Here is a 16,202-nt window from a genome sequence, read left to right as displayed (position 1 = left end):
ATTGGAAGGATTATTTTTTCTACATCCGTATGCCCGATCAGGCCACCTTCCCGACAAGGTGGCAAGTCAGCTTGCCCCCTACTCCCGAACTGAAGAAGTTCAAGACCCGACCGGACTACCTCCACGCTGCAAACATACTAGCCGGTCTGCGACTCGACATCAATAAGCTCCTTCATGAAGGAGTGATGTATATCTTCGGTCTGAGTCCTATACGGACTCCTCTTCCGGCCAGCTTCGATAAGAACTTTACTTGGACATTTGCTTTGATCGCTAACTGATTTCCTTTCTTTCTTTTGCAGCGGACATCGTCATGGATTCAGTGATGGCCGGCGTTTTAAAGAGAAAGGCGGCCGCTCTGGAAGCCGCGGCGGCCAGAGAAATGGAAGCTTTGGGTATCCATCCGGTCGGATCCCACGAAGGGGAGAGCGGGACTCAGGCTGAGTCGGCCGCTCAGGCCTCTCAACAAAATGTGGCCAGCGGAGCCACCCCTCCCCAAGAACGAACTTCACCCGAGGAAGGTTCCGCTCGGGAGGAGGAGCAGCCTCTACAAAAGAGGCGCCGAGTGGAGACTCCTCTGCGCTCGGCCACATCAACGGTTCAACCATCCGAGCGAGCAACCGTCGTCGCTCGAGGCAAGGCGCCAGAGGTCGAAGTCATTTCGTCCGACCGGACTCCTTCTGAATGGGACGAGCCGGAAGCCCCCATTGAGGCTATTCCGGTCAGCACCCGCCCACCCGCTCGGCACTCGGTCAAGCGCTCAACTATCCATTCGCAGTTTTCTACGCCGGCTTCTGATCCCGGTCGGACAATCCCTGGTCACGGCCGCACAGTACGGGTCACCCTTCATCTCCCGACTGAAGAATTGCTGCCAACCGCGCCCGAGCATACCATCACCTTGAAAGGGCCCCTGGCCGAGATGTGGGCCGACGCTCGGGCGCGCATTGCAATGATCCCCCTCCGGAACTTGGCCAATAGCCATATGCAGGAGTCCACGGGGGTAAGTTTTCTTTTATTAAGCTTCACTTGCATTTTTTCGCTCGGCCTTTGACAATTTCGCCTTTTTGCATCAGCGATGGGTGGAAGAGATAGCCGTCTCCAACCGCCTGGCTATGGTGGACGAGGAGCTGAGGCAATTGAAGGCGGCCGGCTTATAGACGCTGGCTCGTCTCTCGATATTTAACGTCGGAGCTCGACGGTCTTCCGCTCGGAGGGTTTATAGACGCCGGCTCGTCTCTCGATATTTAACGTCGGAGCTCGACGGCCTTTACGGCTAACTTTAACTGATTATATACGCCCTGCCGAGGGGCGAGGGGTCTTCGTTATCGAGCGTGCGGCTCGTACAATATACCTCCGGCCTAACGGTCCGGGGCCTTCGATATCGAGCCCTTGGCTCGGATACAATTCCCCCTGCCGAACGGCGCGGGGTCTTCGTCCTCGAACATTCGGCTCGTATATTTATATGCCCCGGCCGAACGGCACGGGGTCTTCACGCAGTAAGCCGTTCGGCAGAGAATGCTCAATGTGTTTTCATCTTTTTGCTTCCTGCATTACAAGTACATAGGCGACTAGCACATACACAAAAATGAATTACATTCGTGCACCTTTCAGCCAGCTCGATAAGGCTGGAGATGATTTGCACTCCACGGTCGATCCAGCTGCCGTCCGGCTTCATCCTCCAAATAATATGCGCCTCACGGTGCCTCCAATTTGCCGACGTCGCCGACCGGCTTGACTTTCTTCCAAACAAGATCGCCGATCTGGAATGATCTGGGGATTACGCGGAGATTGTAATTTTGCTTCATCCGTTGCCGGTACGCCATCAGCCGGACGGACGCCTTGGCTCTTTCCTCTTCGACCAGATCCAGCTCTGTGTTCCTCCGCTCGACGTTGCCCTCATCATAGCTTTGAATCCTAGCGGATTCGACTCCGACTTCAACAGGAATGACCGCTTCGCCGCCATACACCAAGTGGAAAGGCGTGACGCCCGTCCCTTCCTTTGGAGCCGTTCGGATGGCCCATAAGACGCCCGGCACTTCATCTGGCCAACTTCCTCCCAAATGGTCGAGCCGAGCGCGCAAAATACGAAGAATTTCCCGATTGGCCACTTCGACTTGACCGTTGCTTTGGGGATAAGTCACGGACGTGAAGTGTTGCTCGATGCCGTAGCTTTTGCACCAATCCTCTAGCATCTTCCTTGTGAATTGCCGCCCATTGTCTGAGACCAAGCGGCGAGGGATGCCGAACCGACAGATGATGTGTTGCCAGATAAATTTTTTGACCATCTGTTCGGTGATCTTGGCTAGCGGCTCGGCCTCCACCCACTTGGAGAAATAATCAACCGCCACTAGCAAAAATTTTCGTTGCCCGGTCGTCATCGGGAATGGATCAACAATATCCATTCCCCATTGATCGAAGGGACAGGAAACTGTTGATGCCTTCATTTCTTCTGCCGGTCGGTGGTTGAAGTTATGGTACTTTTGGCATGAAAGGCATGTCAACACTGTCCGAGCGGCATCTGCTTGTAAAGTCAGCCAAAAGTATCCAGCTAGCAGGATCTTCTTAACTAGTGCTCGTCCGCCCGGATGTCCTCCGCATGATCCTTGATGTACTTCTTGGAGGATGTAAGCCGAGTCCTCCGAGCTCACGTATTTCAACAACGGGCGTGAGAAAGCCTTTTTATAAAGCTGATCGCCGATGAGTGTGAACCGACCGGCTCTCCTCCTTAGCAGCTGGGCTTCATACTCATTGGATGGTGTGGCGCCCGAGCGGAGGAACTCTATGAGGGGCGTCCTCCAGTCGCTTGGAAATGTGAGGCCTTCCATCCGGTCGACGTGCGCTACCAACAGTACTTTTTCAATTGGCTGCTGAATGGCGACCGGCGTTATTGAGCTCGCGAGTTTGGCTAACTCATCAGCTGCTTGATTTTCTGCTCTGGGTATCTTCTGGACAATAACTTCTCTAAAATCGATTTTCAGCTTCTCGAAGGCTTCAGCGTAGAGCTTGAGCCGAGCACTGTTGATTTCAAAGGTACCGGAGAGCTGCTGAGCGGCCAACTGTGAATCCGAGTGGAGCGTTACCCGACCGGCTCCCACATGCCGGGCAGCCTGCAAGCCAGCTATGAGGGCCTCATACTCCGCCTCATTGTTGGTAGCTTTATAATCCAGCCGGACGGATAGGTGCATCTTTTCTTCTTGTGGGGAGAGCAGCAATATTCCAATCCCGCTTCCGAGCCGAGTGGACGACCCATCCACATATATTCTCCACATAGATTCCGGCTCTGGCCTTTACACTTCGGTGATAAAATCTGCCAAGGATTGTGCCTTGATTGCCGAGCGGGGTTGGTATTGAATATCGAATTCGCTCAACTCCGTCGTCCATTTGATGAGCCGCCCGGATGCTTCTGGATTCAGTAACACACGTCCGAGCGGACTATTGGTCTTGACGATGATGGTGTGCGCCAGGAAGTATGGGCGAAGGCGCCGAGCTGCTAGAACCAGAGCAAAGGCCAACTTCTCGAGCCCGGTATAACGGGATTCAACATCTTTTAAAATGTGGCTCAGGAAATACACCGGCTACTCTTTGCCGCTCGACCTCACAAGTGCTGAGCCTACAGCGTGCTCGGTCGAGGATAGATAAATACAAAGTGGCTCACCAATAGTCGGCTTGGCTAATACCGGGAGCAAATTCAGATATACCTTCAAATCTTCGAACGCCCGGTCGCATTCTTCGTCCCAGTAAAATTTTGTAGCTTTGCGTAAGATCTTGAAAAAAGGAAGGCTCCGGTCGGCGGTTTTGGAGATGAATCTGGATAGAGCGGTTATCCGTCCGGTCAAACGTTGCACTTCCCTTGTATTTCTTGGGGGCGGCATGTCTTGTAGGGCTTTCACCTTGCTGGGATTTGCTTCGATTCCCCGCTCGGTCACTATGTACCCCAGAAAACGCCCCCCTTTTGCTCCGAACAGGCATTTCTGGGGATTTAGCTTGACTCCATATTTGCGCAGCGTTCGGAAGATTTCCTCCATGTCTTTGAAGAGATCTGCCGCTCGGACTGATTTGATGAGAATGTCGTCCACATAAACTTCTAGGTTCCGCCCGATCTGCTCTCTGAACACTTTATTCATTAAACGCTGATATGTGGCTCCTGCATTCTTCAATCCGAACGGCCTCACATTATAGCAATAAGTGCCGTCGGCCGTCACGAAGCTGACCTTTTCTTGATCTTCACGGGCGAGCGGCACTTGGTGATAGCCCTGGAAGGCGTCGAGCATACTGATTAATTCGCAGCCGGCCGTAGAGTCCATCAGCTGGTCTATCCGGGGCAGAGGATAAAAATCTTTCGGGCAAGCTTTGTTGAGATTCCGAAAATCTATACACACTCTCCATTTGTTGCCCGGTTTGGAGACTAATACTACGTTCGCCAGCCAGCTCGGGAACTGAACCTCGCGAATATGGCCAGCTTCCAGAAGCTTCTCCACCTCCGCCCGGATGATGACGTTTTGCTCGGCGCTGAAATATCTTTTTCTCTGCTTTACCGGCCGAGCGTCCGGTCGGACATGTAACTCGTGCTGCGCTATGCTCGGCGAAATTCCGGGCAGCTCATGTGTCGACCAGGCGAAGACATCATGATTTCTTCGGAGGCATTGGATCAGCTCTTCTTTCTGCTTCTCCTCCAGATCGGACGCAATAAAGGTTGTGGCCTCTGATCGGGATGGGTGAATCTGCACTTCCTCTTTTTCTTCATAAATTAAAGAAGGTGGCTTCTCAGTGATGGCGTTTACCTCGATCCGGGGCGTCTTCCGAGCGGAGTTGGCTTCTGCTCGGACCATCTCGATGTAGCATCGCCGAGCTGCTAGCTGATCTCCCCGTACTTCTCCCACTTTGTCCTCCACGGGGAACTTAATCTTCTGATGGAAGGTTGAGACGACCGCTCGGAATTCGCTGAGAGCCGGTCGTCCCAGAATGACGTTGTAGGACGAGGGAGAGTCGACCACCACAAAGTTTGTTGTCCTTGTCCTCCTGAGCGGCTCTTCTCCCAACGAGGTAGCCAGCCGGATCTGTCCGACCGGCTGAACTTCGTTACCCGTAAACCCGTATAGCGAAGTTGTCATGGGTAACAGCTCGGCTCGATCAATTTGCAGTTGATCGAACACCTTCTTGAATAAGATGTTGACTGAGCTCCCTGTGTCAACAAATACGCGATGAATTGTGTAATTGGCTATTACCGCTTTGATGAGCAGAGCATCGACGTGGGGTACTTCAACTCTTTCCAAGTCCCTTGGCCCGAAACTGATTTCCGGTCCGTTCGCCCGCTCTTGGCTGCAACCGACTGCATGAATTTGGAGCTGCCGGACGCTTGCCTTTCTAGCTCGATTGGAGTCTCCTCCGGTCGGCCCGCTAGCAATAACGTTGATCTCACCTCGGGAAGTATTGCTTCTATTTTCCTCTTCCCGAGCGGAAGGTCGGGACCGTTCTCTGGACGCTCGGCGATTCTCCTGCCTTGGAGAACGATGCCGATCGGGAGCCTGTTGCTGTGGCCTATCGGTTCGTGTTCGTTCGTCGTCATGAGTTCTCTGCCGCCTGTCGACTGAGGGAGACCGTCGTCCGGCATTCCGGGGCACGGGATGAGCCACGAAGGGAAAACTTCGACAATCTCTTGTATTGTGCGTATCCGTCCGGTGGAAGGAGCAGAACATCGGGGTCCATTTCTTCTTTGGCTTTGACCGAGCGGCAGCTACCTCTTGCACGTGGGATCGGACATGAGGGGCTCTGATTGCTTCGTCCCTCGGTCCTCTGGGCGGCTGATGAGCGGCATGTTGTTTCCGCTCGGACGGAGGGGGTCGCTCGGCTGGAATTTCTTTTTTCCTAGACGCTTGCGCTTCTTCCACGTTGATGTACTCGTTAGCCCGGTGTAACATGTGATCATAATCCCGGGGCGGCTTTCGGATGAGCGCTCGGAAGAAATCCCCATCCACTAGGCCTTGTGTGAAGGCGTTCATCATGGTCTCCGAGGTGGCCGTTGGAATGTCCATCGCCACTTGGTTGAACCGCTGGATGTAAGCTCGAAGCGTTTCATGGACTTCTTGTTTGATGGCGAACAGGCTCACGCTCGTTTTTTGGTAGCGTCGACTGCTAGCAAAATGGTGGAGGAAGGCCGTTCGGAAATCTTTGAAGCTTGTGATGGATCCGTCCGGCAATCTCCGAAACCACCGTTGAGCCGACCCAGAGAGGGTGGTGAGGAAAACTCGGCACTTTACTCCATATGTGTATTGATGGAGAGTAGCTGTGTTGTCAAACTTACCCAGAGGATCATCCGGGTCGGTTGTCCCATTGTACTCGCCGACCGCCGGGGGTACGTAGTGCTTGGGCAGAAGATCTCGTAGAATAGCCTCTGAAAATTGACGATTGATCCGCTCGGGCGATGCATCCGCTCGGGGGGCTTTTCCTTTTCTCTCGTCTCGTCTGGGCATTTCATCCGAAGAGGATCCCCGATCTCTATGAGCTACTGTGGCTTCGGGGGTGCGAAATAGGGCTCGATGAAATGCAACGGTGGTCTGCGGTGCTTCCGCTCGGCCACCAGACATCGACGTTGCTTGCTGTTCTGGATGCTCGGGTGTTGTTTTCTGTTTTTGCTCCACAAGCTTGGCGGCCCTTATCTCGATCAGAGCGTCAAGTTCCTCATTCGAGAGCGTCACCATATGTTGTCGTCCAGCTTCGTCCATTGTTTCCGGTCGGAAGCAGGAGCGTTCCCATAGACGGCGCCAAATTGATCCTGTCCGAATTGCCGAACCAAAGGACGCTGGGCACGTGTCGCTCTCCTAGTCGATGGCGTAGGCCTCCAAAGCTCCGGCGAACCTGCACAGAAGTCGGGCCGGGAAGGGGTTCCCGGCGGCGACCCTCCGACGCTCAAGTCAGGCGAAGCTCAATAGAGAGAAAGGGGCTCCAAAACTCGTAGAGCGCGTACCTCCGGCGAAGTAAGAGGGCCTTTATATAGGGCAGCGAAGAAGTGGGTGTACACCTACCGAGGTGTACATGTGTCCATGGCCCATACCCCCGTAAGGGCTTGTCAGTGAGCTTCCCTGACCCATACTGCTACAGTCCAAGCATGTCTTTGATGGGACAGCGAAATCTCCTGTCATAAGATTTGGAGCATGGCTTGCGCGTGAAACATACCTGCTGTCAGAAAAAGGCGTCCCTTGACCTTTTCCCCTTTGCTCCAGATCTGTCGTCCGGTCGGCCAGCTCCTTCAACATCCCGCCGGACGTATGCGGTGATTTACTTGGGGAGATTCTCCATCACGTGCTTTGTGGAGACCATTAGCAGTATGTTACCTTATGGCCTTGGCCGAGCGTGCAGTCCGCTCGTCCCTGCGATCTTTCCCCCTGAGCGCCAGAACCCTGACTTCCTTCAGGGCGCCTTTAACCATCAGCCCGACACCGGCCGGACGGCCGTCCGGTCGGACCCAGCCCTCTACGGACGTTGACTCCACCGAACGGCCGGTCGGCCGTTCGGACCTCCCATCTCCGGACGGGCATCCTTCCATTTTGACTCCCACGTGGCGTTGACCTCACCGAACGGGGTCCCCTGTTCTTACCACCGGATCACATAGTATTAATTAGATTCCGCCTCACTGAGATCGGAATCTAGTCAAGATCTCAACTTAGAGTTTCGAAATGGTTCTAAGTTGGATCGGCACCTAAGTTCCCTTCTTGGGAACGCATCCTCACAGTCACTCCCCTCCAGTGACTTACCTTAACTTACCTGTCAGACGTCCGGTCAGCCTGTCGACCCGTCTGAACTTCGTGTCAGCTACTTGGTCAGCCCGTTGACTTAGCTGAACTTCCCTGCAACACTGAGTTAGCAAAAAAATAGTGTTAACAGAATTCAAGTATAACATAAGGTTATCTCCCCTTAGGGTTGCCTAGCTTCACTCACTAGGACTTCCATTGTCGGACTTCACTCATCAGGACTTCCTCCACCTAGCTTCACTCACTAGGGCCCGACTTTACTCACCAGGACTTCCACCACCTAGCTTCACTCACTAGGACCCCGCTTCACTCACCGGGACTTCCACCACCTAGCTTCACTCACTAGGGTCCGACTTCACTCACCGGGATTTCCATCACCTAGCTTTACTTACTAGGGCTTGACTTCACTCACCAGGAATTCCACTTTGCCTAAACTTTGGTTAGGACTTACCTTTGCTAGTCATCTAGTTCTGACTAGACTTCTCTCTCCCAAAAGGTCAAGCCTTGGTCATATTGTCAAACATCGAAACCCTAGAAGTCGATTGCACCAACAACTGAATCGAGTTGAGCCGAGCTTAAAATGAATCAAACTTTTGAAATAAGTGTTCAAGCTTGGCTTGATTTATTTTTTATGAGCTTGAGCTTGTTTGAAGCTTGGTTTGAGCTTGGTTCATTTAGATGTTATCAAACTCTCAATTCAGGCTTAACTTGAGCTTGGTTCGAGCTTGACTTGAGCTTGGTTCGATCTTGGTTCGTTTAGATGTTATCGAGCTCTCAATTATACTTGTTTGATTGTTTAAAACTATTAGTTGTTTCATAATTATTAAACTTGATAATTTAAATTTATTTATTTTATTTTATTATTTATTTAACATATTTGAAAAGGGTTTTATTAATAACACATGATTTATGAACATTATTCATGAACGTTATTCACAAATATTATTCACGAACGTTAACGAGATGAACACATGTGTTCAAACTTGTTTGTTTAACTTAACAAGTTGTTCAAGTTTGATTGTTTAATTCATTTTGTGTATATTGAATGAACATAAACAAGTTCTTACAAAGTCGAATACTAAGCTTGTTCATGAACGTTTGGTTTATTTACAGCCCTACTCTTCTAATTTTTTTTTCATCACACTTTCTCTCTCTTCTTATTTGTTCTCATCACACTTTTTCTCTCTTTATTTTTTCCCATCATACTTTCTCTCTCATTATACATCCTCTCTCCTTAATCTCTCCTTATTTTCTTTCATGACACTTTCCCTCTCTTCATTTTTTCCTATCATATTTTTTCTTTCAGCACACTTTCTATCTCCTATCATGCTCTCTCTTTTTATTTTCTCTCATCACACTTTTTCTCTCTTCATTTTTTCCATCACACTTTTTCTTTCATCATTCTGAATGTGAGAGAAAAATATGATGATATTTTACCACTAAAATATTATCATATCTTTCTCTCACATTCAACTTTCTCTTACATCTAATTTTTTCTTTTATTTTTCTCTAAGGGTAAAAAAGGAAGTTTAGGTTCATTCTAATTGAAAAAATTCAACTAACCAAACCTTATTTTTAAGAATGATATCTAAACTCATACCTATTTTTATTTCATAATATTATGATAGCAGTTCTCATTCCAATTCTTAGGGAAGAATGAAAAGTCACCAAAGGTATAAGAGATCTTAAATTATATAAAGAGTAATAATATATAGAAAAAAAATCTTAGAAAAAAATTTAAAGATAAACATGACCCACTAGTTTTATTTTTATAGCCCTATCACTTTTATATGTCTATCCCTTATATTTTCTGCCACTTAAAAGAGGATTTGTCACTAAAATATCAATAAAACCCATGACATCCTAAATTAAAATATCAAGAATTTTTTTATTTAATTATGATGCCATTTCAATTTTAAATCAGAGAAAATTAAATTCATAAAATTGAGCCAAATAGTCAGATTAAAAAGGACAAATTTAATAAAAAAATGATATATTATATGATTTTATAATAAAAATTAATACATAAACATGATAATAAAAAATAATTATACATACACCACCTCACATTCAGTGCCCAAATTATAGAGGTAAATAATGAATACATAAACATGAACCTTATGAATCTACAACTACAAACTATTTGAAGACCTTCAAAATTTGGCTATGCACATGATTACAAACATTCAGCCTCGGTCAGTTCCTAAAAGGATGATAATTGAAGAGCTTAATGCAAGAAATTATCTAATTAAGTTTGCAGAATGTCGTCGAAACTCCAAAGCTCGTCGGAAGAGCCGGAAGCCACTGCCGGATTACACGCCTCCTCTCCGTTCCGCGCCACTGCCTCATCATCCGGCGACGCCACAGTCGCCGTCATCGTTTCCGCTCCGCCGTCCATGTAAGGAATTCCGAAAAAGCTCATGTACGACTCGTAGGCCATGAGCTCCTCCGAAAGCCTCCTGACCTCGCCGTCGGAGTCGGCGTCGCCGGGAGGGGCAATGGCGGTCTCTTTTTCCTCCTTGACGGGCTGCTGCCGCTGCTCGAGTTTCTCCGGCTCCGCCTCATTGGGGAAGTTGACCTTGGCCTTCTTGCCGCGAATGCGGAGGGCCTCGCGGTCGTAGGCGCGGGCGGCCTCCTCGGCGGTGGCGAAGGTGCCGAGCCAGACGCGGACGCCCTTCACCGGGTCGGGATCTCCGCCGCCCACTTCCCCCACGGCCGCTGCCGGATTCCTCTGTACGGATTCTTCCGCTCCCGCTTGCGAGACACTGAAAACCGATCGATGGATTTAGCCATCAAGGCGGCGCCTTTTTGGCAAAAAGAAGGAAAAAAAAAGAAGCAAAATCAAATCAAACAACCAGAAAAATCGAATCAAAAAACGTTACCTTTGTCCTGGGCGGTGGGTGCAGCCGAGGACTCCGGCCAGAGGTCTGATGCGGAGAGGAGGCGGTCGTGGTCATGGCGGCGGCGGTGCTGGTTAGTCTGGAGAGGGATGTAATCGGATATGATGGATCCACCACACATCTTGCTTAGAATCAGCGAAGAAGTCAAGCAATGCTCGTTTAGCTGTTTATAAATATATAGTGAAACAGAGGAAGAAAGAAGCGTGACCACCACGCAGAGGAGGCGTTTCTCAGTGGTCGCTTCACAGCTGCGAACAAGTTGACCACCGACTCCGTGATCCGTCGCCAAAACTTACGCGTGTTTGAATTCAAGATAAACATCTGATTTTTTTTTTTAAAATATATATATATTTTGGATAGTGTAAATTAAAAGAAATAAACATCTGGCTTTGAGTTGTTCCCTCTTACCTTCCCCAGTTGGAGCGGGAACGATCCGGCGCAAATCTGGAGCATTCTCGCGTCACGAAACCTGGGGCCGCACACCGGAAGTAGAAAAGTGTTCCGGATAGCGCGCGCCGTCGTTTTCTATGGCGGTGAAGGAACGGTGCAACGAATCTCCAGCTTTGTCGTGTTAGGACGGATCTAGAGAGAGTAATAAATATCGTATGGTTTTTTTTTCCGTTTTTTGAAAAAAAATGAACTTAATTCGTCGCTTGCAATTTATTAAACAGAAGGAGATTACATGTAAGGAGTAGTCGAGGCCATCCATTAGTTTAATTAGTTCAAACCTAAAGTAATCGGCATGGAAGTTGAGTCCAGCCACTGGTCGCCCTGGATGAACGCCGCCACGGTGAAGTTGCTGGCCTCCGCGTCGCTGGTGATCACCGTGAACCCCGGCCACGTCACCCGGTTGGTGGTGTTGGCCCCCGGGCCGCGGTTCATGTACTCGCCGTAGTACAACGTGGCGAGCGCGAAGGTGCCGTTCCACTCGGTCCACCCGGTCGGGTCGATCAGGCTATCGAAGTACGACTGCATGAACACTGTCCGGGAGTACTCCCGCCAGGGCCGGCCGAGGAAGGTGGAGAAGTTGGCCTGCACCGGTATGAAGTCAGCGGCGGCCGCCACCTTGCACTTGTGGATGGAGATGCCGGTGTTCTGGTTGGGGTCCTCCCGCCCCTGCGCCGTGAAGATGTTCTGCTGGTTGGGCAGCGGGCGGCGCGCGTAGAGGTTGCAGCCCTGCAGCACGACGGCGGCGTTGCCGAAGACGAAGTCGATGGTGCCGTAGACGTCGCAGTCGCGGTAGAACTGGCGGAGGGAGTGGACGTAGAGGGTGTCCTGGTACCCCACGAAGCTGCACCGGTAGAAGACGGCGAGATCGGCGCTGACGCGGAGCGCCACCGCTTGGTGCTTGCTCGGACCCGCCGCGTTCTCAATCGTCATGTCCCGCATCAGGAACCCGTTGCCCACCACCGCTGCAAATTACACCAACTTCACCATCATTAATCACTCTGATCTATATATTAATCTGATAAAAAACATCTGGAACTTCGCATCTACATATGTTGCTCATTCAAGAAGAAGCAAAATAATGCAACAAGGGACAGTCAATCGATGAGAGCAAGGTAGTGGCCAGTTAAACAGCTCATTTCCGTGGCAGACGAAGAAAAAAGTTGTGTCCATGATTCAATTACCACTTTCAAATGTTCCACCTTTCCCCTGCAATGTACCATCCAAGATAGATATGCTGAATCAGTCAACATGACAAGTTAAAACCTGATAGGAGTCATAGGACAAATATATTGAGTAGATAGATTGATCTATTCTACTGGAATCAATTTAGCCTGACTGAAAATGATTGATCAAAAAATGATTGATCAAAAAATGGCAGATTAAGCCACCGACGACAACTCATTCTCTGCGAAAGGTCAAGGGACTCTGTTTTCAGTCAATAAACAAGACGAGACACTGGGACAGAACAATAATCAGCTCCTTCTTCCAGTTTGAGAAGAATCCAAAGAACAACTAGATACCTGTCCCGTCCTCATTTTCTCAAAAGATGACTTTGTTCGTCGACATCCCTCGATGGCTCGATCTACCACTCCAAAGAAGGCGATCGATACACAGGCAAAGCGCGTCTCTCGAGTTCATTCAGGCATTCAGGTCCAGTGGTTTTTTAGCTCTCCGCGTGAGGGGATAGCAGACTTCTACTCCGTTGAGTAAGAACAGCTCGGTAAATTATGGGGAAGGGAGAGTAAAAAGTTGCAGTCAAAAGTCATAAAATGGTTAGCTAATCTTGATGTGTAAGCTACAGTGTAGAGATTGTGCTGAGAGAGTAGTAAACTGATCATGGAAGATGAAGATAAGGAGAAGAAGGTGACAAAAAGGGGCACAGTTACCGAAGGTGGCAGATCGGAAAGTGGTCCATCCGTCGACCACGTTGCGGCTCGCTTTCACCACCGTGTTCCCGATGCCGTCGCCGATGATCATCAGGTTCGCCTTGCTCTTTCCCACCTCGACGTTCTCGAAGTACGCCCCCGCCTTCACGTAGATCACGAACCTCCCCACCGTGTTGTTAGGCGCCGCAGCGACAGCGTCGCTTATCGTCGTGAAGTTCCCGCTTCCGTCCTTGGCCACCACCAAGTCGGGGGTGATCGTCGTCGTCGTATTCGCTGTCGTCGTCGTATTCGCTGCCGGAGCCTGCAGTAGCCGCCTGTCTCTCCCCGGCACCCACGCCGGGAAGCCCCCCGCTTCACCCGCCTCCAGCGCGCCGCGGCGGCGTCGCCGCCGGATGCGCTTCATCATCGCCAGCGAGTTGCTGACGAGGCGGGTCACGTGGAGGAGCCGCCGCTGGATGGCGGAGCGGTACCCGCCGCCGCCCACGTAGGCGAAGCCGTCGAGGCAGGTGTACTGGTTGGTAATGGCGGCGGAAAGCACCGTCTCGACGTCGTCCGCGCGGGTGGCGGGGTCGGAGTCGGCTAGGCCTGCCGAGGCTTCGTCGAGCTCGTCGAGCGTCTGCGCGAAGAGTTCGAGGCAGTCTGCGAGCGCGACCCCCTGGCGGGGGTCGAGGTGCCCGTCGTGGCGGCGGAGGTAGTCGGTGAAGTTCTTGGCGGCGTTGCGGACCGCACCGGCGGTGGAGTTCACAGTGTGGCAGATGACCTCGGGGAGCGACTTGGCGGGTAAATCCGGAATTGCAGAAACCATCGACGCGCAGAGATCCGGGTACAGAGTGCCATCGCAATACTTACCGGCGGCAACCTGCATCATCCTCCGGCGGGAATGCAGGTCACTTACCTGAACCTTCACCGGAATATTCATAACATCGGCGAATATTGTGATCAGAAGCATAAAGAGGGAGGAAAAAGCGAGACACAAGAAGAACACCCTGTTTTCTCCTGTGCAGACACTGTAAATCGTCGGCATAGTAACCGCCGGCGATCAAATGATCACTCTTTGGAATGAGAAATTTGAGAGCAGAGCAAGGAAGACAATTAGGAGATTGAGCTGTAAGCAATGGAAAGGAATTGATAAGAGGAAGGGTAGAATTTTGTGGGTGAGGTTGGTGGTTAGTAAAGGCGAGAGGGTTCACGTGAATTCATTGATGGATTGCTCGCATGCTCGAGTAGAGTTAAGAAGAAGGTGCCGGGTGGCTTCTGTTGCTAAAACTGCCTCCGTGCCAGCTCTTGGCAAGGTTTTAGAATTTACATGCTATGGATTATTGTCTCTGTTAATATTGCCAAGTTTCTTTAATGTTGAGGTCATAAATGTGTTGGAGAAAAGATTATTAGATCTGGCTGGTGAATTCAGATTGTGCTGAATTTAAACTGGAACTCTCTAAAATGAAGAGTAATCTTTGCAAGCACATGCGATGAAACTTTTGGTAGAATAGTACAAACACTAGAAGAACAATTGTGACTAATTATAACTCTGAGATTTCCCCTCATTTTAGGGCAAAGGCCACCTACCCAACCTTTGTTATGCTACTCTATTGAATATAATTATACAAAAATGGGAGACCTTTGTTATTGAATACAACTTCTTTACAATGCAAATATAAATCCAAAGACTTTATTGTAGAGGGTCTATTCCTTTTCTATTAAGGTGATAAGCACGGTAATGTCACAGAATCACTAGTCCTTGTCTTTTTTTGTTTAAATAGTTTATTTTAATATGATCGTATCAACTGTAGTATTAGACATCTTTTGTAGATTATAGATCTCAATTCAATTATCCTTTATGCTGAGATCTCAATCTTATCCTTGATCCTGTGGATCTACACAGACACTGGTTCAGCAGTGGCATTGGATTCTTATAACTGTCAGGAGCCGCCTCGCGATCTACCCTCCAATTTATTGGACCTGCAGTTAATCAAATCCATTCCCTGTATCGCCTCCGCGATGTGATTGCAAGATTATGATCTCGAAGAACCAAATCAAGCTTCGGCTACACAAGCTTCATCTTTGATTCCCTTCTCCCTGATCCTGATCAGACCACGAGCAAAAATCCGATTTTTCCGGTCATGGCGGCGGCAAACCGCTACTTCCAGGTACGAGTCCATTTCCCGCTTCGCGTGTGTTCTCTTCGCTTGAGTTGATCTCGCGCCTTTGCTGTGCAGCGGCCGCTGGATTCGCTCCGCTGCAAGCTGAAGAAGCCGCTGTTCAAGGACGACGCCAGGGCCAAGAAGCGCCGCCGGGAGGGGTGGTGGAAGTCCGCCCTGCTCTTCTGGAAGCAGAGCCACGAGGCGGCCGCCGGCGGCTCGTCCGACGAGCAGTGGCGCTCCCACGCACAGCTGCCGCCCGTGTACGCCACCGAGAGCGGAGGCCGCGGCGCGAGGCGGCCGAAGGCGGCGCTGCTGCTGGCGGCGGCGGAGGCCGAGGCGGCAGCGGGGATGGCCTATCGGAGCCTTAGTGACCCCGGCGGAGGCCACCGGGCGGCGCCCATCTACATCGTTACCTGAACCAGAGATCCTCCCTTCTCTCCCTTCTCTCGAATTATCGGAAAACGCTTTTTTTTGCCGGTGGAATTGTTCCATTCAATGTGTTCGTTAGATTTCTCGCGTCCAAGATTCGATTTTTTTAAGTAAAACGAGAAGGAAAAGCCGAAAAGGTGAAGGCGTGAACTGGGAAAAAGGCCTGCTTTCGATGAAGCACATTTCCAGGCATCGATGCTCTTGATCTCGACGATGAACGCCTAAATTAGTTCTATAATGCGTCGAAATCCAATAAAGTGCAAGCTGGTGCTTCAAAACTCGAATTTTGATGTCCATGCTAACGTACGCCACACATGTCTTGTCCACTTAGGGTTAAAATCTGCTTTGCAACGTCACTATTTGATTAATTGTTCAAGATTTTCATTACAAAATTATCTTAAAAGGAAATATAAAATAATTATTTTAGTAATAATAATAGTAGGATAATTTATTTGTTCTAAAAAAATTTAACCATAATTTTGTCAGTATTTTCCAGTCAACCCATCCCTTCATTAATCTGCATTCCAGTCAAACCGCCTACCATCAAATTTCTCCTCATTTGCTCGCATCACGATATCACATGTGAAGCCACGAGGCTTCCGTAGATCCGAAGCCAAGCGGCCCACGCGATTTTTTTGAGTCCACAAGGTT

At 49.9% G+C, this 16,202-nt stretch overlaps 2 protein-coding genes and 1 pseudogene across 2 annotated transcripts; 1 reads left to right on the top strand and 2 right to left on the bottom strand.

Annotated features, from left to right (window-relative positions):
* Nucleotides 1–9,721: 9,721 nt before the first annotated feature.
* LOC121985700 lies at nucleotides 9,722–11,194 on the bottom strand (annotated as a pseudogene).
* Nucleotides 11,195–11,281: 87 nt separating this feature from the next.
* On the bottom strand, nucleotides 11,282–14,586 carry LOC121985699 (pectinesterase-like). The gene is made up of 2 exons (XM_042539301.1): nucleotides 12,982–14,586; nucleotides 11,282–12,057 (listed from the first exon to the last, which is right to left on the bottom strand). The coding sequence occupies exons 1-2, from the start codon at nucleotides 14,003–14,005 to the stop codon at nucleotides 11,363–11,365; spliced, it is 1,719 nt and encodes a 572-aa protein (XP_042395235.1). The 5' UTR covers nucleotides 14,006–14,586; the 3' UTR covers nucleotides 11,282–11,362.
* On the top strand, nucleotides 12,963–15,645 carry LOC121985701. Its single transcript, XM_042539302.1, has 3 exons — nucleotides 12,963–13,075; nucleotides 14,864–15,128; nucleotides 15,198–15,645. Exons 2-3 carry the CDS (start codon nucleotides 15,102–15,104, stop codon nucleotides 15,537–15,539), a joined length of 369 nt encoding a protein of 122 aa, XP_042395236.1. The 5' UTR covers nucleotides 12,963–13,075; nucleotides 14,864–15,101; the 3' UTR covers nucleotides 15,540–15,645.
* The last annotated feature ends 557 nt before the right edge of the window (nucleotides 15,646–16,202 follow it).

The sequence above is a fragment of the Zingiber officinale genome, chromosome 5B (assembly GCF_018446385.1).
Source record: "Zingiber officinale cultivar Zhangliang chromosome 5B, Zo_v1.1, whole genome shotgun sequence".
Classification (NCBI taxonomy): domain Eukaryota; kingdom Viridiplantae; phylum Streptophyta; class Magnoliopsida; order Zingiberales; family Zingiberaceae; genus Zingiber; species Zingiber officinale.
Note: the sequence above shows the minus strand (reverse complement) of the source record. Positions and strands in the feature narration are given on the sequence as shown.

Bases quoted from the DNA above. Each gene is read 5' to 3' on its own strand.
- LOC121985699 (XM_042539301.1), bottom strand. From the start codon at position 14,005: ATGCCGACGATTTACAGTGTCTGCACAGGAGAAAACAGGGTGTTCTTC. The intron at 12,058-12,981 runs GTAACTGTGCCC...TGTAATTTGCAG, and splicing joins TTTCCGATCTGCCACCTTCG to CGGTGGTGGGCAACGGGTTC.
- LOC121985701 (XM_042539302.1), top strand. From the start codon at position 15,102: ATGGCGGCGGCAAACCGCTACTTCCAG. The intron at 15,129-15,197 runs GTACGAGTCCAT...TTTGCTGTGCAG, and splicing joins CGGCAAACCGCTACTTCCAG to CGGCCGCTGGATTCGCTCCG.